This window comes from Arvicanthis niloticus, chromosome 5 (assembly GCF_011762505.2).
Source record: "Arvicanthis niloticus isolate mArvNil1 chromosome 5, mArvNil1.pat.X, whole genome shotgun sequence".
In the NCBI taxonomy this organism is placed as follows: Eukaryota; Metazoa; Chordata; class Mammalia; order Rodentia; family Muridae; genus Arvicanthis; species Arvicanthis niloticus.
This window is the reverse complement of record NC_047662.1, coordinates 63031260-63055275: the sequence shown is the minus strand read 5'-3', so window position 1 is coordinate 63055275 and position 24016 is coordinate 63031260. Positions and strand designations below refer to the sequence as shown.

At 43.7% G+C, this 24016-nt stretch overlaps 1 protein-coding gene across 5 annotated transcripts in view; it reads left to right on the top strand.

Moving 5' to 3' along the window:
- The first annotated feature begins 224 nt into the window (after positions 1-224).
- Acer2 (alkaline ceramidase 2) overlaps positions 225-24016 on the top strand; it is a 41229-nt gene continuing 17437 nt past the window's right edge. Inside the window, exons 1-5 of one of the 5 annotated variants that reach the window (XM_076934691.1) lie at positions 323-462; positions 5178-5248; positions 11336-11450; positions 12186-12327; positions 21889-22026. In XM_076934691.1, coding sequence (XP_076790806.1) covers positions 11375-11450; positions 12186-12327; positions 21889-22026 — 356 coding nt within the window. In that variant the 5' untranslated portion in view covers positions 323-462; positions 5178-5248; positions 11336-11374. Of the gene's footprint in view, positions 463-5177; positions 5249-6783; positions 6879-11335; positions 11451-12185; positions 12328-21888; positions 22027-24016 lie in introns of all 5 variants that reach the window. The other 4 variants (XM_076934692.1, XM_076934693.1, XM_034504075.2 and 1 more) reach the window with 4 other exon arrangements.

Here is a 24016-nt window from a genome sequence, read left to right as displayed (position 1 = left end):
ACGCGGACTAGAGCGACTCTGAAGGCCTTTGCCACCAGCCACGGTGGAACCGGAGAGTTGGTGGCTACCGGCTTCCACACCGGCCCCTGTCTTACCCTTCGGGGCCCGACTGTGAGTCCCGCCCCGGGTGGGCGTGGCCGCCGTGCTCCGGGACTCCCGGGGGCGGGGCCGGGGCCGGGGCGGGTCTGTCCCAGCGGTGGCAGGCGGGGGCAGCCGGACTTGGGAGGCCTGCGGGGAGGCGCCGTATCCGGAGGCTGCCCCGCACCGCATAAAGCCGCAGACGCACAGTGCGCCCCGCAGACGCTCGGGCCGGTCGCCGCTGGGGAGAAGCTGCTCTGATGCTCCAGAGCGGCCATGGGCGCCCCGCACTGGTGGGACCAGCTACGGGCTGGCAGTTCGGAGGTGGATTGGTGCGAGGACAACTATACCATCGTGCCTGCCATCGCCGAGTTCTACAACACGGTGCGGGACGCGGGAGCGGCAGGGCAGGCGGGCGGAGGGAGGGAGTTGTCCCTGTGGCTGTGGCTGCGGCGCCTGGAAGCAGGCGGTGAATGACCGTGGGCATCCGAGGCAGGAGTCACTCCACGCCCCCTTCTCCAGGCGCTTCTTCCAGCTCCATTTCTGCACCCCTCTTCGGTCCCTTTCCAGGGCTCTTCCAGCGCTTCCTGTCATTTTCTTCTTTATGGCTCTATTGTCTTGTTTGGCTCCCGTAGTCCGTGAGCCAAGGGTCCGCATCAACCCATTCTTCCAGTTTGGGTCATTTGGGGACGTGAACCCACAGGGACAGCTCTCTTCCTCCTGCCTAGGATCTTTGTGGCGTGACGCACCTGGGTCTCATTGTGCGTTTTTGCGTTGAGTACCTGCTTAGGGCGCCCTGGGAAAGGGGAGCCCTAGACGTGTCCAGGGGCTGGGCCCACTCCCACAAGTCGGCATGTGTTTTTCACTAACCTATGACAATGTTGATCGAATTTTTTTTTTTTGGTCCAGAACCAAGTTAATTACTATGAGTTCTTTTCCTTGTTGCTTTTAGAGTCCAGTTTTGAGCCAGCTCCTGGTGGTAACAGTGAAACTTGGGAGTGATAACGGGTGGGTTTTCTGGACTTACCTGACTCTAGATATGGACAAGTGGAAATTTACAGAATTCCTGGGATTTGGGTCTTTGTGAGAGGGAAGGGTTGTCCCTAGGAGAGGAAATGTTTCTGCTTTTTCCCTGAACCTATCGCTCAGGACTCTGGTACCCAATGTGACTTTGCATGGTCTGGTCATTTTTCTGGCTTATCTTTTTTTGCTGTTCAGACACAGAAAACAGGAACTCTTGGTTTGAGTCATTGTGAGTTTTGAGATTGTTATTTAGGATTTTTCCCCCTTTCGGATTTCTGGAAAGAATGTCCTAAGCAAGAATCAGGCATTATTGCCTGGATAAAACTCTAGTCCCTTTCATTCCCCTGTCCTTTACTTTTGATCCCCAGCCTCCCATCCCCCTTTTTGTTTGTATTGCTTTTGTATTCCCTTGGCGAAAAGACTAGGCTATTGAGCAGTGGCTTGTCATGCCCATGTGCTGGTGTGTCTGCGACTACAACCCAGAATTCTCCACCTCGCCTCATCTCAGTGCTTAAGACTCCACATCAGTATCCCCACTTATTTTTATGTGGCCTGGTTAGTTGCTCAATAAAACCAGACCTTTGACTTTCAGAGACATAGGGAAAAATCTAGTTAGTGGAAGTGGCCACACTTTTTTTATTATCCAACCTGGTGGGTCTACTGTATACAGGCACCAACAGAAGAGGCTGGACCAGAGTGGCTGGGATAGCCAAGGAGAAACACTAGCAGCCAAACAACAGAAAAAAAAAAAAAAAACCCAACCAACCAACCAACCAACCAAACAAAAAAACCAGTTTGTTTAAAGCACTTTTTGATAGAAAAGTAATAGTATGACCATGGTAGACTAGAAGATGGAAGTTATAAGGTAACGAATTACTCTTCTGAGTCCTCTCAGACATTTCCTAGGCATGTATAAAGCACATGGAAGGGGCAGGGACCTATGTCAGAGGTAGAGTACTTGCCCGGCATGCATGAACCCTGGGTTTAATTCTCAACACACAGGTTTTGTGTTTACATGCAAAATATGAATATTGCACTTGGACACACTCAAAATTGTTTTTTACAACTTAACTAAAATCACACTGAAAGAACTGTACTATGTTGCTTCCTTTCTAAGCCCTTCTTGGAGGTGGTAATTTGTGGGGTCTCTGCAAACACCATTGCCTGCAGAGTAATAGTGGTCCACATGAGGCAAGAAGGAAATCTGGTTGAACATGACTTTATAGCCGTTTTGGCCCAAACTTGGGCAGTTTATTTTTGGCATATTTAACTTCAGTACAATTTATAAAAATTTTTCCTGTAACACAATCTCATGTGTACAGGGAAACATAATTACATAGAAACTCTTCTCAAGTATAAGTCATTTCTTCCATGAAAGTGGGTTCTATAGATAGGATACAGGTCTTAGGGCCTGGGGGAGGATCTGGTATGGTCTTGGTCATGTAGAATAGGTAGCTCAGAGGTCATCCGGGCTATTAGCTCCCTCTGGTCCTGGCTGCAGAACCTCGGGGAGTCCCCTGGATACACAGATAGCACAAGGTTCACCTAGGCTACTAGCCACCCCATTCCTAGCTTTCTGGGTAGAAAACGGGTTTTACATCTCTTCCATTGAAGAGACAACCCTACATGTTTAACATTCTTGGATTCCTTAGTGTTTATCTGTGAGGGCAAAGACCTCTGCTCCCAACAGTCACACTGGCTGCATAGAGACAGACCTCTTCACAACGTCTGGGCCATGCTCCCTGGAACGGATTTGCGGATTTGCCGTGGTTCACTTAGCTAGTTAACTCCTTCTTAATGAACATTTGGGGCTGTTTCTGGTTGCTTTATAGTTTTCATTTTGGCTTTTGAAGAGGGATACAGAGAAAGTCCCCACATTTGGAGTTTTTTTTTTTTTTTTTCATCAATGGGAACCAAACCTAAGGTCTTGTGCATTCGAGGCAAGCATCCTACTTCTGAGCTATGTTCCTGGTGCATGTAGGTGTGCTTTACAAATTCTCATTGGAGGACTGTTGTGTTGAGGAGAATATTCACGGTGTTTTTGTTTCTGTCTTTAGTTTCAGATACAGTTTTACCAGTCAGTAGTCCTGACTGGCCTGGAACCTGCTAATATAAAACATACTGACCTAAAACTCCCAGTGATCTTCCTGCCTCAGCCTCTAAAATTCTGGGATTGCAGGCATGTAACACCTGCCCAGACTGATGTGTTCACTTTATTTATTATGTATTTACTTTATTTTGATTTTTAAAAACCCACAAGATCTCATGTGGCTCACATTGAGTTCAAGCTCCCTATATAGCCAAGGATGGCATTAAATACCTGGTTCTCTTGCCTCTGCTCCCCAAGTGCTGGAATTACAGGTATGGCTGGTCATGCCTGGCTTGAAAACGTTCACTGTAAATGCTGATTACTGTCGCCTCCTGGCCCACTAAAGAGAGAACACAGCTTCCTCCCACTGTCTCACTGTGGCCCCAGGCTCTCTTATCGTCCTTAGCTACAGACAGGTATAATCCTCTCTCTTCCAAGGAATGATCACCTAAACCTAGTGTGGTCCTAACACTCAGGAGGCAGAGGCAGGCAAATTTTTGAGAGGCCTAGGCTAACCTGGTTTAAATAGCAAGTTGCAGGATAGCCAGGGCTACATTGTTTTAGAAAACAAAAAGAACTTAACTCTTTCCCTTCACTTGTATGCCTTTTTTTCTACGTAGAACCTTCCCTGGGTTGAATGATATGGGTTTGTTTGTTTTGCTTTTTAAGACAGAGTCTCATGTTATAGCCAAATGTAGCCTAGAACTCACTTTAAGCCAGACTGGCTTTGGACTCAAAGAAATCCTGCCTCAGCATCTCAAAGTCCTGGGCTTCTGGGTGTGAGCCAACATGTCTGGCTCCCTTGGGGACTCCTACCACACAGGCTGCTTTGGAGAGAAGTGGAATCTGCTTTGTGATCACTGGGTCTGGCCTTTGTAGGTTATGCTGCTGACCAGTGACTTGGAAAACAGAAATCAATAGATATAGAAAAAAATGAAATATGTGCATAAAATTAGCCCATGGCCTCTTATCTCCTCCTCTGTACTCAAGTATCACAAAAAGGAAAGCTAAGCTTTCTTTCTGTGTCCAAGTCTGGGTACCCCTATCTGATGCACAGAATATGCCTGGTTGGAGGCCTGCCTAAGCATTTGCTGCCGTGTGCCTGTCACAGAAACCAGACCTGGAAATAGCCACATGGGCACTGGGGTTCATAATAGTGGCACACACAAGCTGCTGAGATGTTGTTAGTCGACTGCATTGTGTCTGGGAGGGGGCTTTGCAAGCAGGCATTGCAGTAAACTTATCCTAATTATTTTAAAAAACATTTCTGTTTGCTTATCTTAATTTTTTATTGTATATTTTATTTACATACAGATGTCATCCTCTTTCCCCATTTCCCCCCCTCCCTAGAACCCCCTATCCCATTCTCCCTCCTCCTTTATGCGTTTATACTATTTTAATTACATGTAAGTATTAAGGTCAGTTCTAGGTTGAGGAACTAGCAATACAATAGATGCAAATAGTCAAGGAACAAGCAATACAATAAACACAGACAGTCAAAGGAAAAGCAAGGCATTAAACACAATTACTTGAATACTCCTGCGATCACTGTTTCTAGCTTATTTTAATTTCTTCACATTTTATTTTATGTGTGTGGATGTTTGCTTCCATGTGTGTATGCCATGTGTGTGCAGTGACTGTGGAAGCCAGAAGAGGGCACCAGATCCCCCTTGGAATTGGAGTTACAGAGGGTTGTGAACTGCTAATGTTGGGAACCCAACCTGAGTCCTCTGCAAGAGCAATCAGCACTCTTAACCACTGAGCTATTCTCCACCCTTGTTTGTTTGTTTGTTTGTTTGTTTGGTGTGTGTGCATGTCTGTGTCTGTGTCTACGTGTCTGTGATTGTGTACATGTGGAAGTCAGAGGGCCACTAGTGGGAGTCAGGTCTCTCCTTCTACCACTTGGGTTTAGGGATAGAATCCAGGTCTGTGGGTATGATAGCAAGCATCTCTCCTGCTCAATTTTCTTGATTTTTACAACGGAAAGTCCTGTGCCCTGGAAGACGCACCGAGTTCCTGGCAGTCCAGGCTATTTGCCTACCCCACAGGCTGGAGTAGGTAAGTGCAGTGGAGGACTAGGAATTCTGCGCATGCCTGGAATGTACAGACAATACACTTAGCATCCTAAGCTGCTCCCGAACCTATGCTCTGCAAGCTTCCTGCCCATGCCTTTTATTCAGACTCTCCATTTCTTGGGAAAGGCTCATTCTTAACGCATCGGGACGAGAGCACAATGTGTTCTTGAGATGATTTTGAAACGAATGCTGGATAGGAACCCACAGAATAAGGAACTCTTTAAAGGAAACAATTAATGCATTTTGAAATTGTGGTTTTTCCTTAATTTAAAAAAAAAATGTCTGTAGACAGAGAGCAAATCAAATCTCCAAGGGATAACTCAGCAGTGAACTTAAAACAAGTTCCCTTTGGCCAAACTGTCTACAACCTTAGAGACCCAAATTGTTTTGAAGGAGAGCTTGTTTCTCAGTAGAGATGGAGCCACAGAGTCTGTCTTTAGCCGTAACTCATTTGTCTTTCCGTATTTATTTTGTTACTCCTTCCTCTTTTTGTTTTGAGAACGGTCGCTCTCTAATTTGGGCTTTTTCTTTCCATGTATTGATGTCTTTAAATGGAATAGTTGTAACCAGCAAACCTTGTCAGAGAGGCTGTTCAGAAGTTTAAAAGATGTGATTTTAGTGTTAGTTTTGAGCAAATATCAAAATAGAGCTTGGAATGGCATTTATATGTGAACTTAAAAAATAAAGTGGAATTATGGGAAATGCCTTTAATCCCAGCATTTAAAAGGCTGAAACAGGAGATTGCTATGGTTTGAGACTAGCCCAGGCTACAACTATAGTATGAGACTCTTCTTAAAAGCTTAACAAATAAAATAATAAATAATAATACAGGTGTAGTAAATGAACTCACGCCTTCATGGATAAGATATCACATGAACACATTTATATGTGTCAGGAGTGTTCCTTGTCTGTAGTGATATGAATCTACAGAGCCATGTAATGGACAGCTTGCAGTCATAGTTGCACTTGGCAGAAGCAAGGGATATTAATAGGCATTCAGTCTCCAAAGATACACCGGAGTAAAGGTTAAAATGCATGATAGAGCTGGGCATGTTGTAACGTACCTGTAACTGCAGTGCTTGGTAGGTGAAAGTGGGAGTTTAAGGTCATCCTTGGCTGCCTAGTGAGTTCAAGGCCAGCCTGAGCTACCCGAGACCCTACCACAAACAGGCAAGCACACCCCCAAGTACATTATATTTCCCAGCATTCTAATGGAGACTCTAAGTTGGTTTTCTTTCCCCTGAAAAATAACTAAAAACCAACCAACCAAACAAACAAACAAAACCCCCTCCTGCTATCTGCAGCAGTGTACAGCAGTGAGCTGAATCCTTGTGTACTAAGATGAAAAGATAGAGGATTTGCATCCAGAGTAGGGTTTAGCTCTGGGGAAAAGGGGAGAAAGGAGTTTTTAACTCTTAGCATGTTCCTTAGAGGGAGTGCTTGCCCATGAACACGAGGGAGAATGATTAAGGTACAGTTCATTTTTCTATTTCTTTTCTTTCCTTGTTCCCTTTTCAGCATCCCCCCATCTACTTCTCCCTACCAAATGAAACTCAAGTTTAAATCATGGGATGGACATTCGAGCACAGTGTGATGGCATCCACAGTTCCTAGGTATCTTATGTGAATGGCCCAGTTGGAGGTGAACCCTGGGTGGGGCAGTGGGAAGAGCCTGCTGGCTGCCTGGCTCTGGGTAATTGCTGCTTTGGAGTCTTTATGGGTCTTCATATCCCCTTAGAGCAAGTGAAGACTTTGAAGACTTTCCAGCCTAGAAGGGCCACTGGCTCTTTAAATGGCTGTGCTCATAGCAGGAACAGAAATTTGTGTGTATGCAACAGGTAAGCCCTTGTCCTGGCACCTCAGTCTTTTTTTTTTTTTTTTTCAGGTGCTGGGGACTGAGTCCGTGGTCCTATGCATACAAAGCAAGTGCTATACCATTGAGCTATAGCCCTGGCTCTCGCTTGCTTCTTTTCTTTTTAAAACTTAATGGTTTTTTAAAGTGATTTTTTATACATAAAAAATTATGTGTATAGGTATTTTGCCTGCACGGTATCTGTGCACTATATGCGTGCCTTGTGCTTATGGACGTCAGAGAAGGTGTTAGATCCCTTGGAGGTGGAACTTCAGATGGTTTCGAGCAGTCCGTTGGGAATTGAACTCCAGGTCTTCTGGAAGCACATCCAATGCTCTTAACTACTGCACCATCTCCTCCACCCCTCAACCACTTCTTATAATCAATCGAGGATGGGTCTGTTTCCAAGCCAGGCACATCGTCTGTTTCCATCCTCTGAGAACATTTATTCACTCTGAGAACATTCGATTCACACATCAAGATTCTGTTCTACCATTTGATTATTCTCTTATTTCTTCCCTTTCCAAAGAAGTGGGACTCTCAATTGGGAAAATATTCCTGTGAGATTGGCTTGTAGGCAAATCTGTAGTTCATTTCCTTAATTAGTGATTGCTGTGGGAGTGCCCAGCCCATTGTGGGTAGGACCTACCCCTTGGGCTAGTGATTGTGGGTGGAACCCACCCCTTGGGCTGGTGATCCTGGGTGCTATAAGAAAGCAAGTAATGGCGGAACATGCCAGTGAGCAGACTCTTCTTCCATGGCCTCTGTATCAGCTCCTCTCCTCTTGTGTTCATACCCTGACTTCAGTGATGGACAATTTCTTGGAAGTCTCAGAGGAAATAAAGCCTTTCCTCCCCAAGTTGCTTTGGTCATGGTCTTTATCACAGCAAAAGAAACACTAAGACCCTTACCCTGTCTACTCATCCCTGAACTTTTCTGACAGTGCTAAGGATTGATCTCGGGGACCCACACCTGCTGAAGGAGTGTTTTATCATTAAGCTATAGCCCCAGCCCTCTTATTTATTTATTTATTTATTTATTTATTTATTTATTTGTTTTTTCATTTGCTTCATTTATTTAGTGAGTGTGTATGTGTGTGGGTGCTTGCCTACTGTAGAAATCAGAGGACAACTTAAGGGAGTTGGTTCTTCCCTTCTGCCTGATGGGCCCCAGGAATTGAATCCTGATTGTCAGGCTTAGTAGCAAGTGCCTTTATCCATGGAGCATCTTGCCAGACTCGATCTTTTGATTTTTTTAAATTTTGAGACAGGGTCTCACTAAGTTGTCCAGACTGGCTGTTAAATCAAGGTGTAGCCTAGGAAGGCCTTGAACTTGTGACCCTCCTTCCTCACCTCCAGGAGCAACCATGCCTGGCTCTTTTTATTTTTAAAATATTTATTATTATTATTATTATTATTATTATTATTATTATTATTATTGATTTATTTGTTTTATATCATGTGTATGAGTGTTTTGACTCCATGTGTATAAGTGCACCACATGTGTGTCTAGTGCTTGAGGTATCCAGAAGAGGGTGTTGGATCACCTGGAGCAGGAGTGATAACTGGGAACTGTCATGTGGTTGCTGGGAACGGAACAGAGATTCTCTCTCTGTAAAAGCAGCAAGTGCTCTTAACCCCTAAGCCATCTCTCTAGCCTTCTTTTTATTATTTTAAAGTGTGTGTGCATGTGCGTGTGGCCTCCTGAGGTTAGAGGCATGGTATAATTTGGAGCTGGAGTTGTAGGCAGCTGCAAGAGGCCCCTGATGTGGGTGCTGCAAACCTGTTCTACACAGGAGCAACATGTATTCTTAGCTGCTGAGTCACTTGTTTTGTTTTTCAGAGGCTTTATGTGCCTCTCACCTCACCCCCCAGTGTTAAAGCCCACTTAGACTTAGGGGTTTACATTCTGCGCACACAGGCCTGGACCAAGAGCTCCTCATTCAGCAACTGGAGATGACGCTTGGAGAGCTGCATGTCCCTACCATTGCATACCTTCTAGGATGGCCTTACTTTAAAGACAAGCAATAGAATATAATACATTTGGGCAAGGATTAGAACCCTTGTACACTGTTGGTAGGGGTGTAAAACAAAAGAGAAAGAAGTGCCTCGAAAGCCCACTATTGAACGGAAAATCACCAAACCACCTGGTGCCAGCTCTGCCTCTGCTCCTATAACAAATAACCTTAAACCCAGATAGTTATGATATCAGAAGGTTCTGATAGTTCTGGAAATGCAAGATGAGGAGCCAGCAGATTTGTCATCTGAGGAGGGCATGGTCCCTTTGCTGCTGCCTCCTGTCCTTTCTGTCTGTCTTTCCACCCTCCAGCTACCCCTCTTCCTTCTTATTTATTTATTTATTTATTTATTTATTTATTTATTTAATTTTACTTTTTGTGGTGATTCTGTTGATTGAAGTCAGGGCCTCACAAAAGCCAGACAAGCATCGTACCACTGAGATATAGTCCCAGCTCTTAAAACTTAGAGTGAGGTAGAACTGTGCTTTACAGTGTGGCTTCTGAACACAGGAAATGTGGCTAAAAACCGAGACTTTCTATATGTGTGAAATTCACATGGGGTTCAAAAGGCTTACTGTGAACCAAAGAATGTATAATATTTCATGATAAAAATAAAAATATTGTAAAATATTTTATATTAAATATATTTTTATATTCAAATATAATAAAATATTTTATTTTAAATATTTGATTTTTTGCTTTCATTGATTTATGGCTATTTTATATTTATTTATTTATTTGGTTTTTCGAGACAGGGTTTCTCTGTGTAGCTCTGGCTGTCCTGGAACTCACTTGGTAGACCAGACTGGCCTCGAACTCAGAAATCCGCCTGCCTCTGCCTCCCAAGTGCTGAGATTAAAGGCATGCTCCACCACCGCCTGGCTATATTTATTTTGTATTTTATATGTATGGGTGTTTTGCCTGCATGTATGGCTGTGCACTGCATATGAACATTGCCTGTGTAGGCCAGAAGAGGGCATCTGATCTCCTGGAACTGGAGTTAAAGTTGTGAACCTTAACATGGGTTCTGGGAATCAAACCCAGGTCTGGAAAAGTAGCCTGTGCTCTTAATTGCTTAGCGATCTCTCTATCCCATGGTTTATTTATTTATTTATTTATTCATTTATTTTTTGTTGCCTAAATATAACTAATCAAATTCACAGTTCTTTAGTCCCAGCGTCTCAAGAAGTTGGGATATAGGCACAAGCTATTTTCCTAGGCTAATAATATTTTAATAGTGATTACATATTCAGATTATTAGATAAAACATTATTGAATTTTTTAAAGAGTTGAGTGTTTCTTGGAGATATAATAGGTTTAAGTACAAGTGAAATTTGCAAGTTAAAATACAAAATTTTCTTTTGTTTTTGGAACATGGGGGTCTGGTGGGGGTAGTGGCAGAGTTTCATGTTGCCCTGGCTCATGATTATGTGGTTGAATCTATATGAACTCCTGATCCTCCTGCCTCAGTCTGAGTGTTGGTATCACTAGCCTGCATCACCCTGCCTGGCAAAATGATCATATTTTAATCCTGGAAAGAGGGGTACAAACTTGATTTTCTTATAAAAATAGGTTTTGTTTTTGTTTTGTTTTCAAGACAGGGTTTCTCTGTATAGCCCTGGCTGTCCTGGTACTCACTCTGTAGACCAGGCTGGCCTTGAACTCAGAAATCCACCTGCCTCTGCCTCCCAAGTGGAGTGATTAAAGGCATGCGCCACCACTGCCTGGTTAAAAATAGGTTTTGATTAGGATAAGAAAACTGACAGGGTAGCAAAAGCACTTCCTTTGTGTGGAAAGCAATAGTTGTTGATTCAGAAGAGGAGTTTAGGAAATTTTCATAAATCCAAGTATTCATGTAAGTTTCCACCCCCTTCCCCTTCCCCTGTGGACTGACCCCAGGGTTTGATGCTATATCAGGGCTCTATTACCGAGCTACACCTCTAGCCTTGATGGTGTTGTTTACAGTCGGCAGCAAGGAGCCCATTTGTTCATGTTCTTTCACATGTTCTAAGTCCCAGTGTTATCCGTGCCATCCTTCCTCCCCTGCTCCGTGCTTGCTCTGTGTGTCTGCAATTTTAAAAGTGCGCGCGAGATGCATGGCCACATTCATCCTGGTTTGCAAAGGACACACCTGGGACAAGCATCTTTACTTCTTTATGCTTTTACTTAATACTCATCTTTTCATGTTTCACTCCCCTCCAGATCAGCAACGTCTTGTTTTTCATTTTACCGCCCATCTGCATGTGCTTGTTCCGCCAGTATGCAATGTGCTTCAACAGTGGCATCTACTTAATATGGACTCTCCTAGTTGTAGTGGGTAAGTGGAGTCATGTGGGAACAGGACTGAAAGGGAGGAAGTGGGACCCCACATGTTTCCTGTCCCTTTTGAACATAATGTTTTGTAAACCAAAGTCACTCTGACGTCTTAGCCATTGATCCCCTGATGCCAAAAGAACTCTTGAGTGCCGGCTTGATAACAAGGCAGCCTGTAACTATCACATATCTCAGCATCTGCGGGGCAGTCGCTGGTAGTGTGCCAGTGTCAGCGAGGTTTTCTGAGAACTTCTGAAGAACCTCTGAAACAATTGAAGTCTGATGAGATGTGGCTCCAGAGGACTTAAAGAAAAATATTTAGACGTTTGGTCCCCTCATTGTTCTGTGAAATACTTGTGTGATTTCCATTTCCTCCCCGGCGGTTTGGGAATTCTTAACAGAGAGATAGTGTTGAGTTTTATTTACTGCCTGTTATCGTGAAGGTTCAGGGGATGGAAACAGAGTGTGCTTGGCTGTGGAATTCTTACTGTGGAGATGTGTTGACGTTTGAGCCCAACTTGAAACCCTCTTTCTAGTCTCTAGGTCTGCATGCCTGAACCCTGTGAGTCTGTCTGTCTGCTGCCCCCCTCTCCCTCTCCTTCTTTCTTTTCTTCTTTCCTTCCTTTCTTTTTCTTTCTTGAGAGTGATCTGGTGATTCTGATAGCTCTTCCTAGGGAGGGCTATCCTGAAGCACTGAGTCTGTTCTGCATTAATCTTTATTGATTGTGATTACTTCTAGGAATTGGGTCTGTCTACTTCCATGCAACTCTTAGTTTCCTGGGTCAGATGCTTGATGAACTTGCCATCCTTTGGGTTCTGATGTGTGCTTTGGCCATGTGGTTTCCCAGGAGGTATTTACCGAAGATCTTTCGGAATGACAGGTAAGCTTATGCTAAAGACTTTTGCTAGATGTGGTTGTCAGTATAACACACTCATCGAGCAAATTACTGCCCGAGTGAGCTCAGCGGGTGACGAGCTCCTCATACACTAGCTCACTGTCTGCCAGTTTAATAATCTGACAGGACAGCTGAGCTGACAGATAAACGAAGAAATGTCTGGTGAAGAACTTATGGTAGGGACAAAAACTCAGAGATCTGATTTGTGTGAAAACACTTCCAATGGGAGAGACATTTTTGGATGGTATTTCAAAGTCCTTTGGTTTCCTGCTAGCTTATGTCGTCCAGTGCAGGCCAGTCCATGTCAGGCTGTTCACAATCGCCTATAACTCCAGCCCTAGGGGCTCCAACACCTCTGGCCTCCGTGAGCACCTGCACTCCTGCACATACACCCATATATGTAATTAAAGATAAAGTAAATATGCCGGGCGGTGGTGGCCCACGCCTTTAATCCCAGCACTTGGGAGGCAGAGGCAGGCGGATTTCTGAGTTCGAGGCCAGCCTGGTCTACCGAGTGAGTTCCAGGACAGCCAGGGCTACACAGAGAAACCCTGTCTCGAAAAACCAAAAAAAAAAAAAAAAAAAGATAAAGTAAATATAGAAAAAATTTGATTGTTTTTTGAAGCTTGAATGGGAAGGATATTTGTGGAAAATACTGGCTATAGAAAACACATGATACAATTGTGTGTATGTGTATATGATATACTACTTTTAGAATCCATCAAGTAGATTACAAACACACATATTTATATACACATATAAAACGAACATATATTTATTATTATTTAAAAAAATTAAAGTTGTATTATTTTTATTTTATGTGTATGGGTGTTTTGCCTATGTGTAATTCTGTGTACCATGAGCATGCCTTGCCCTCACAGGCCAGAAGAGGGCGTTTGAGCCTCTGGAACTGGAGTTTCAGATGCCTGTGAGCTGCCACGTGAGTGCTGTGAATTGAACTGGGTAGGAAGAGCAGACAGATACTGTCCTTTTTAAAAATAATTGCATTATTTTTAATTATGTGTATGTTTGCGTGTGGGAATGTGCATGCGTGCATGCAATTGTGCATGGAGTCCATGAGGAGATGTCAGCTTCCCTGGAACTGGAGTTCCAGGTGATTGTGAACTTCCTGATGTGGGTGCTGGGTACTGAATTTGTATCCTTTTAAAGAGCAATATGCACTTGTGGCCAACCACTGAGCATCTCTCCCACCCTCCTGGTTTGGTTTTGTTTGGTTTTGAATCAGGGTCTCATGCAATCCTGGCTAGACTAGAACTCAATAGGTGGCTGAGCTGAGACTTGAACAGAATCTTTCTGCCTCTTCTTCCTAAATGTGTGTGACTTACAAGCATGTACCATTATGCCTGATTTACTCAATATGTGTTTTCATATATGTACAAACATTCTGGTACTCTGGGGACAGCAACCATTGGCTGCCATTAGCTCCCCCAACCCCTGACCCTCAGACAGGGTCTTGGCTGGCCTGGAACTCACTTTGTGGACGAAGCTAGCTTTGAACCCACAGAGTCTCCTGAGGGCTGGAATGCCAGGCCCAGAGATATCTATGCTTATAATTACTCTAAACTAGTTGATGTTATTTAAATACAAGGAGCACTGTTAATTTTAATATGAAAAATTAAACTTTAATTGGGATAGAGAGAAAATACTCTTAAGTGAATTAATCTTTATCCTTCAACATAGTACTTGAATAGCATTATTTTTGAGTATCATCTAGATTTAGAATTAGCCTCAAGAAATTTATGTTATTTATAAAAAAAAGAAGAAGAGAAAGCAAATTAGTAGACCTTTATTTCACCTTCTAATTAAAAGAGAAAAGTAGGGCTGGAGAGATGGCTCAGTGGTTAAGAACACCGGCTGCTCTTCCAGAGGTCCTGAGTTCAATTCCCAGCAACCACATGGTGGCTCACAGCCATCTGTAATGGGATCTGATACCCTCTTCGGGAGTGTCAGAAGGCAGTGGCAGTGTACTCACATATATAAAATAAATCTTAAAAAAAAAGAGAGAGAGAGAGAGAGAGAGAGAGAAAAGTATGCTCTAAGATCTCCCCATTCCTTCTTTCTTTCTTGCCTTCTTTCTGTCTCTGTCTGTCTGTTACTGGGAATTGAACTCAGGTCCTTACACATGCTTTGTCAGTTAACTAACATGTTCAGCCCCAGAACTGTGCTTTGCAATGTGTTCAGGTTGATATGGAAACTGCAGAGTAAAATTTGGATCATCTCAGGAAAAGCCACCTAAGTGCATGGTTAGGGACCTAGGGCATAAGGCAAGGTCACGAGGTGGTTTTACAGGTGATGACTTTCAACTTTGCCCACTAGCTCCTGGGCTGCCCTGTCAGTTGCCTCTGGCGTTGCTTGCACTCTGCAAGGCTTAGGGGTTGATCTAATGGGTGTAATAATGGTGTAAAGAAATGATAGACACACAGACAGAAAATCTGGAATCCAGTGGCCACGGGTCTGATGGAAATACACCAATAGCATTGGCAATTTGGAAATTCAGTGCCTTTCTTGTATACATCTGAGTAGATGAGTCAGGGTTACTGTATACAGCTGAAGCAGGAGGCAGGACTACTGTATACAGCTAAATGAAGCAGGAGACAGGCATATTGTATACAGCTAATGCAGGAGGCAGGGTTACTATGTATAGCTGAAGCAGAAGATAGATATTGTATACAGCTGAAGCAGGAGGCAGGGTTACTGTATACAGATGCAGCAGGAGGCAGGGTTACTGTATACAGCTGAAGCAGGAGGCAGGGTTACTGTATACAGATGCAGCAGGAGGCAGGGTTACTGTATACAGCTGAAGCAGGAGGCAGGGTTACTGTGTACAGATGCAGCAGGAGGCAGGGTTACTGTGTACAGATGCAGCAGAAGACAGGGTTACTGTATACAGCTGAAGCAGGAGGCAGGGTTACTGTGTACAGATGCAGCAGGAGGCAGGGTTACTGTATACAGCTGAAGCAGGAGACAGGGTTACTGTATACAGATGAAGCAGAAGACAGGGTTACTGTATACAGATGCAGCAGGAGGCAGGGTTACTGTATAAAGATGCAGCAGGAGGCAGGGTTACTGTATACAGATGCAGCAGGAGGTAGGGTTACTGTATACAGCTGAAGCAGGAGACAGGTTTAGTTAATCTTGGCAGGAGGTCCTTGTACAGGATCAGTCTCAGGCTGTAATTATAGAGAGGAGGAAGCCTCTGTGGACATTCTCCGCACATACTGTCAGCATCCACACACAGACCATGGGAAGGCTTTGCTATTCCTATGAGTCTGAGGCACTGTGGTCCTTATCTTGACCATGCTATGTCATCAATATACATATACTCAGAACTTCATCAGCTCCTTACACATTCTGGTGCGTGTTAGTTACTGCACCAAGGAGCCACTTTTCCTAAGAACTCCTCTTTCAGATCTTGGTTGGGATCTGAGTAAGAAATTGAAGAAATGAGAATCAGGATTTTCTCTATTTGTGGCATCCCAGTAGTCCTGGGCTGAGATTCCAAGAAGCAGTTTTTATTTTATTATTTATAGACACCATTTTTCTTTCCTCATTTCACAGAGTAGAAGTGGGGAATGCTTAATCAAACTTTTTATTTGTTTTTTTTTTTTTTTTTTTTTGTTGTTGTTGTTGTTGTTTTCGAGACAGGGTTTCTCTGTGTGGCCCTGGCTGTCCTGGAACTCACTCTGTAGACCAGGCTGGCCTCAAACTCAGAAATCCGCCTGCCTCTGCCTCCCAAGTGCTGGGATTAAAGGCATGTACCACCACTGCTCAGTGTGGGGAATATTTAAACAGGAGAAAAAGACGTGGAGTGTTGATGTTGGTGATTGAAACCTATCAACTTAATAATGAAAACAGCATGAACTGCAATGTCGAGGACATACATGGGACTGTCCATCACAGCCCTGTGAAGTGTTGCCCTAGGGAGCTTGTGACACGTGAGTGAACACTGAGCCCTGGGTGTGGGGAGAGTCATTTGGAGGCTGAGAACCACATGTCCTGTCTCCTGACTGGAGATGGGGTTAGTTTCCTGCTATTGGTGGTTAGGACCTGGATGACTTGGCTTGCTAGTTCCTGATCTGTGAACTCCCCCGAGGTACACACTGGGCACCATGCTGAGCAACATGGTGAGTGCTGTCCCTCAGCTCTCATGGTTTCCTGTGGCACACAGTGAACAGCTCTGCTTTGGGTTTCTGAGATACATGGACAAAGCAAGGGAGAACTTGAACAATACACAGCAGGGAAGAACAGGCAAGGGACTCATCCTCATCTGCCCATCTTCAGCCTCCCAGTGACTGGAGGCAAGAATGTCAGGCATTCATGGCGGTTTCTTAGGATTACTGTAGGTGGCTGTTCAGCAGGCCAGCCTTCAGAATTTTTACCAGCGCTCAAAGCAAGGGGATACATAGTTTATACACAGATCACAGGCACAGGGACATGCGTGCACAAACTTGTGTGTGTGTGGTGTCTGAGAGTGCACACACGCACACACACTCAGAGAAAAGTGAGAGATGGGTGTGAGTATAGTTTATTACAGAGCCCTTGTGTAGCATGGTTTGTGTTCAAGTTCTAGCACTGCAAAAAAACAAAAAAACAAAAAACAAAACAAAACAAAACATTTTTTTTAAGAGAAGATGAAATTAAAAGGTATATATAGAACCTTGCTTCTCTATATAGAGAATGAGGACTTAGTAAGTGCTAGAAGCTACTATAAAACAGAAATCTGGAAATACATTTACAAGATGTCCTAATTAGGTTTCTGGTGCTGTGATAAACACCATGACCAAAAGCAACTTGGGGGTTGGGTGGGGGAAGGGTTTATTTTAGCTTATGTTTGTATTCCATCACGAAAGAAAGTCAGAGCAGGAATTCCAGGCTAGAACAGAGACTGTGGTAAAATGCTGCTTATTGACCTGCTCCAACTACCTACCTTACACCTCCCAGTATCCCCTGACCAGCATCCCAGAGTGGGCTGGGCCCACCTCTCCATCAATGATTAATCAAGAAAATGCCTCCAAAGATGTATTACTGAACAATTGGATGGGATTACCTTCTCAACTAAGGTTCTCCTCAAATGAGTCTAGTTGACAGAAACCAAACAGCACAAATGATAACATTATCTATAGAAGGTTAGTGTTCATCACACCAATATGATAGGTTAGGAAAAACACAATTTCATTTTACTTTGAAGTCCTAGAACTCTTCAGAATATACATTCAAGTATTCAAAATTTTAGGTATTTTTTATTTTCAGACAAAGTAAGCAAAAAAAAAGGGGGGGAGGGGGAATTTATTATAGGCTAATGGAATATGCTTCCCAAATAGCCCTCACATGTACTGTTACAATTCATTTTTTACAAAACCTACAACCAGCCTTCATTTTGGAGCCCACTTCATTTTTATTATCTTGAGTGGCCAGGAAGTAGGCTAGGCCCTTCCTGTCTTAGCAATGGAAGGCTAGAAGCTTAAACTGTCTGGGCCTCATTGTTCACTGGGCGAGCTCTCTGAGGCCCTTCTCAGGCCAAGTGCTGTAGCATCAGGGATAACAAGGGCTGGCTGCTTTAAGTAGCTATGTTTGCTTTCTGATGGTCGAAACTAGTGAGTCCTAACCATCTAAAGGAACATCGCAGAGTTTCTGGACATGGTTTTGTCATCCATAAAATCCGTCTCACTTTACAGGAGTAAAGATGACATTATCAAATACTAAATATAAAAACCAGGGTCACTTAAGAATGAAAACCTCCTCTTTAAGGGTCAGATAATGGTGACACTAACAGCTTCTTTATTATTAATGGTCAGGAAGTTGGGTTGCTAAATTTGTGTTTGGGGAATACAGAAGAAGGGGGCACTAACAGTTCAGTCACTGTGAGCTCTCACACGAGGCTCTGTGGGCTGTAGGGACCACCAGTCATCATACTTAGAACATGCACTATCAATTCTGGAAATTTCTGGCTCTCTAATACCTAGGGCCTCTGGTGACTCTTGCTCGAGTATGCTGGGCTGGCTGGCTTTCTGCTGGCCGCGTGACCTTTGTTTACTTCGAATGGTTGCAAAATTGTGTGCGTGCACAGGATGTCCTCGTTGTCCAGCACATTCCTCCACTCCCTCTGGACCCAGTGTGGGGAGGTGTCTGCCACTGTCTCCTAAAGCATGTGCCTTTAAACTATTTTGGCAGTATTTTATGGAGCCTCAGGGGAATTACAATGGCTGTCCAGCCTGCTCTCCTTCAGAAGATATCATTAACAGTAACATTTTTTTTTTTCTGTCTTGTTTGCTTGTTTCTGTTTCATTTTGCGACATGGTCACACTCTGAGTCTAGTTGGCCTCAACTCAAAGCAATCCTCCTGCTTCAGCCTCCCAAACGCTCAGATTATTGCTCAACAATAGTGATATTATTAACATAGTATTTTTTCTTATTGGCACTTTCTATGTCTGGGCTCTGTATTAAGCACTGTTCTGCTCTCAAGAATGTCTTGGGTGTTAGTGGTTCAGTTCTATCTGAGACATCTGTGCTTTTAATTACTGTATTCCTCTTTGTAACCTGTGCTTGAAGCTCCCATCCCACTGAGTAGGGGTATACCTTGAAATATTATTTTCTTCTCTCCCCCTCCATCTTTTAAATAAAGTCTCATATGTCCCAGGCTGACTCCAAGCTAGCCAGCTAAGGATGGCTTTAACCTTTTTTTTTTTTAATTGTCATATTTGGTGAATACTTTAAGATTTATTTATCTTATTTATAATGAGTACATTGTGGCTGTGTTCAGACGCACCAGAAGAGGTCATCAGATCTCATTACAGATGGTTGTGAGCCACCATGTGGTTGCTTGGAATTGAACTCAGGACCTCTGGAAGAGTAGTCAGTGCTCTTAACTGCCGAGCCATCTCTCCAGCCCTTCTCTAGGCTTTGACCTTCTAATCCTCCTGCTTCCTCCTTTCATGGACTAGGATCACAAATGTGCACAACCACACCCAGTTTTTGAGGTGTAAGGGGTGGACCCTAGGGCTTTGTGCACGCTAGAGAAACACCATGCTAACTCAGCTATATCTCTAGCCTTCAAACCTCTGGTTGTTTCCAATTGAAGGGTGTGTGTGTGTGTGTATGTGTGTGTGTGTGTGTGTGTGTGAGTGTGTGTGTGTGTGTGTGAGAGAGAGGGGGGGAGAGGGAGAGGGAGAGGGGGAGAGAGAGAGAGAGAGAGTGAGAGGGAGAGGGAGAGGGCGAGAGAGAGAGAGAGAGAGAGAGAGAGAGAGAGAGAGAGAGAGAGAGAGAGAATATGAGAATAATATTTTATAGTAAAGAAAAACTTACAATGAAGTCCAAAGGATAACACAACGTGCAGACATGGTATACGCTGAGAGGATAAGGAAACACATGGGCTTGTCCTGTGACAAAGAGAGAAGACGAAGGGATCAGAAAGAGACCAGCAAGATGCCCTGCTAGCCTTGGTGTATCAGGAGCTTGCAGGGAGAATTGCCCAGTGCCCCAGAGCCATGTGCCTGGTGCTGGTCGCGTTGTCCTCAGGCTGACAGGCAGCCTTGCTTCCGGTAGCTGAAAAGTTCTGGCCTGTCAGGAAGAAAACACGAGTCTCCTGATCATTTGCTGCCTGCTTCCTTTCACATACGGCTGTTCCCCTCTGGTTCAGGGTTACAAAGCCTGTTCATTCCAGTCAGAAGGTTGGCAGCTTGATCAATGGTTTCCTGTGCCTTGATGATAAATGCCTTTCCTCTTTAGAAGATAAATCTGTATTTTGAAGGGTCAATGCTTCTTGAGTTCTTTATAATAGAACTTCATTCCAATCCGTTTCCTAACTATGACCTGTTCTGGGGCTCTTGGCCAAAACAAATTCTGCTAATGACAAATAACAGAAAGTACAGGAAAATCATGTGCTCCTTAATTTAAGTCGTGGATAAGGCCTCTGAGAGTGGCTAGGCCAGGGCCTTTCTTGCTCTATAGATCAGGAAACAGGATCTCTGGAGAGAGGAAGAAGCGTGCTCAGGATCACGTCGACACTTCTGGCTGGCTCCACTTTCCTGAAGGCTGTAGAAGAGTGCCAGCCATATCTCAAGTTAAAATCTTGTCAAGACAAACTTCCAGTTCATGCTAGACATACAGGTTGCCAGGAAATATTTGATTTTCTTTTCACAAAACATTTAGTTTTGTAGGCTGGCTACACAGGAATTTTTTTTTTCTTTTAAAGTAGTAATGTTTATTCTTTATTAATGGTCTCTGATGTCTCATAAAAATCATTCATATTGACCTGGTAGAACTACATGGGGCTAAATGGATTCTGTGAAGTTTTATCTATCTATCTATCTATCTATCTATCTATCTATCTATCTATCTATCTATCCATCCATCCATCCATCTATCTATCTATCTATCTATCTATCTTTAATGTATGTAAGTACATTTTTTATGGTTTTTCGAGACAGGGTTTCTCTGTATAGCCTTGGCTGTCCTGGAACTCACTCTGTAGACCAGGCTGGCCTCTAACTCAGAAATCCACCTGCCTTTGCCTCCCAAGTGCTGGGATTAAAGGTGTGCACCACCACTGCCCGGCTAGTACATTGTTGCTGTCTTCAGAGACACCAGAAGAGGGCACCGGGAATCCCATTGCAGATGGTTGTGAGCTACCATGTGGTTGTTGGGAATTGAACTCAGGACCTCTGGAAGAGCAGTCAGTGCTCTTAACTGCTAAGCTATTTCTCCAGCCCTCTGTGAAGTTTTATGAGTATGTAGGCATGCATGTCCCTGAATTTACCTTTATAAAGGCAGAGTTGAGTAGCTACAGCCAAGAACTTAGGACCTACAAACCCTAAAATGCTTCAGACCCTTGATAGAAAAAAAATTTTTTTTAGACCGGTTATGTTAAGTAGTTGAGACTGGTCTTGAACTCCTAATCCTCCTGCCTTTACCTTCCAAGTTCTGGGGTTATAGTCCTATGCTACTGTGCCTGACTTATACAGACAGTGTTTGTCAAGTCCTACAGAAGATTTGATAAAACACAGAAAGACAAAAACAGGGAAATTTTTACCTCCTGGGAGACTTAGGTTGATGGTGGCTTAACCATTTTCTCAGCTAAATGTTTTCAAAGTCTTTGATTTGCCAGCCATCAGCTCGTAGATGCAGAGAGGATGGCTTTTAGATCTGGCTTATCTGGGACCTAACAGTACTTAGTGTACAACAGTGGTCTCAACTTGTCACATATCCGATATCCTGCATATCAGATATTTACATTACAATTCATTACAGTAACAAAATTACAGTTATAGAATAGCAACGGAATAATGTTGGCTGAGGGTCAGCACAACATGAGGAACTGTATTAAAGGGTCACAGCATTGGGAGGGTGGGGAACCACTCTTCTCAATTTGCACAAATAGTGCTGGCTGCACCTCACCAATAGCGACAAGCAATGGGAGCGCACACAGGGCCTTGGGTTCAAACCCTCAGCATGAGGTTGGGGGAGCATGTCAAACAAACAGACATGATTTCCTTTGTTAATGGATTTTCTTTACTTCCACTGACTTAGGGGCAGGTTCAAGGCAGTGGTGTGTGTCCTGTCTGCAGTTACAACATGCCTGGCATTTGTTAAGCCCGCCATCAACAATATCTCTCTGATGATTCTGGGGGTTCCATGCACTGCGCTGCTTGTTGCAGAGCTGAAAAGGTGGGTACCATTCTTCCTGTCTTTTGTTGCCCAGGTAACCATTTTCTTCTGGGAAGTTGTAGATGAAGGCTTCAGGTTCATATGCAGAATATATATATATATATATATATATATATATATATATATATATATTTAAAGATTCATTTTGTATTTTGAAAATATTTTTCAAGATTTATATATTTTATTTTGTGTGTACATGTATATGCCTGAATGTATCACACCATGAGCATGTAGGAGCCCACAGAAATCAGAAGAGCAGTTTGATCCTTTGGACTAGAGTTGTGAGCTGCCTGACATGTGTGCTCAGATCAGATCTGGGTCCTCTAGAAGAGCACCTCTTAACTTCTAAACTCTTCCAGAAACATTTTATGGGGACTGGAGATGTGGCTAAGAGCATTTGCTGCTCTTCCAGGTGTACTTGGTCGTGTTCCCAGCATCTGAATGGTGGCTCCCAGGCATCCAACACCCTCTTCTGACCTCTGCAGGTACCAGGCATGCACATGGCACATACATTCAAGCTAAATTCATACGCACAAAATAAAAATAGTGAAGAAATCCCCCAAATTTTCTTTTAGGTTGTGTGTGTAAATCTTCCAGCCACAAAATACATATGATCACTTTAAGATTTGCTGAAAACATTGTTTCTATTGTGGTTACTTTAAAAAATGTATTCGAATTCATACTTCTCTTACTATGAACACTGAATGTCTGGATTTTTAAAAATCCATTCTTGCTGTGTAGCTGAGGCTGGCCAGGCTAACTCATACTGATCTTCCCACTCTTCCTTTGGGCTGGGATTATAAGTGTCAAATGAGTACCAGTGAGTGACTTTTTAAAAATTATAAAAACAGTATTTTGTGTGTATGGGTGCTTTGTCTGTATATATGCCTGTATACCACTTGCATTCCTGGCACTTGGGGAAACCAGAAGAAGGTATCAGATTCCCTGGAGCTGGAGTTAAAGATGGTGGTGAGGTGTTCCATGATTGCTAGAAATTGAACCCCGGTGCTCTCAGAGAACAACCACGTGCTGTTAACCTGGGAATCATCTTTCCAGCCGCTGAGTGTTGGTGTTGGTTTTTGTTTGTCTGTTTGTTTTGTTTTGTCTTGTTTTTGATAGGATTTCTTCGTGTAGCCCTGTCTGTCCTGGAACTTGCTCTGTAGGCCTTCCTCTGCCTCCTGGGATTAAAGGTGTTTGCCACCACACTGGGTTTATGAAGTCTTTCTTATTTTTAGTCCCTAATCTATTTTAGCTGCTTACCTGACTGCTATAGGAGTCACAGGTATTGAGAGTTCAAGTTGACAAAGCCAGATTCCTCACCTGCCCTTCCTATCCCTAGTTTTCTCTGTTGTGTTTCTACTGTGCTAAATAGGGGTGCTGTGCATCCAGATGTCCAAGTCAGAAGCTGTCTCTCCCAGAACATCTCCTCTGGTCTCTGTCACTGTTTTATTTGTTGGCATGCCAATTCCCACAAAATTCAAAATCTTTCACACACATCTCTGCTGCCCCCCCGTAAGTTGAGAGAGTGTGTTATGTGTCATTCTACCCCCCAACTCCTCCACAACACACACACACACACACACACACACACACACACACCCAACACACAGTGCCCCCTTCTGTCTGTTCTCCACCATTCTGACTTCTTTGTCTTCACTTGAACCCAGGTCCCTCTGGCTCCAGGCCCTTGCTTACACTTCCCCCTTTCTGACCCTTGGTGTGATTGACTGTTGCTGGTCCTCTAGCTTGGGCCTCAGCCATTTATATATGGTCCTATTGCCCACGTCTATAGCACTCACTGCAACCATGATTAGAAAGTAATTTGCATTGTTTGACTTCTGCTTGACACAGGGACAGAGAGATACTGCATGGACAGGGCTCAGGTCTTTTTGTTCCCTGCTGTAACTCAGTTACCACCCAATCCCCAGTAAGGAAAAGGAAAGGAAGGATTCCCTGCTTTGGTGACATTCCCAGAAAAAGGATGCCCTTG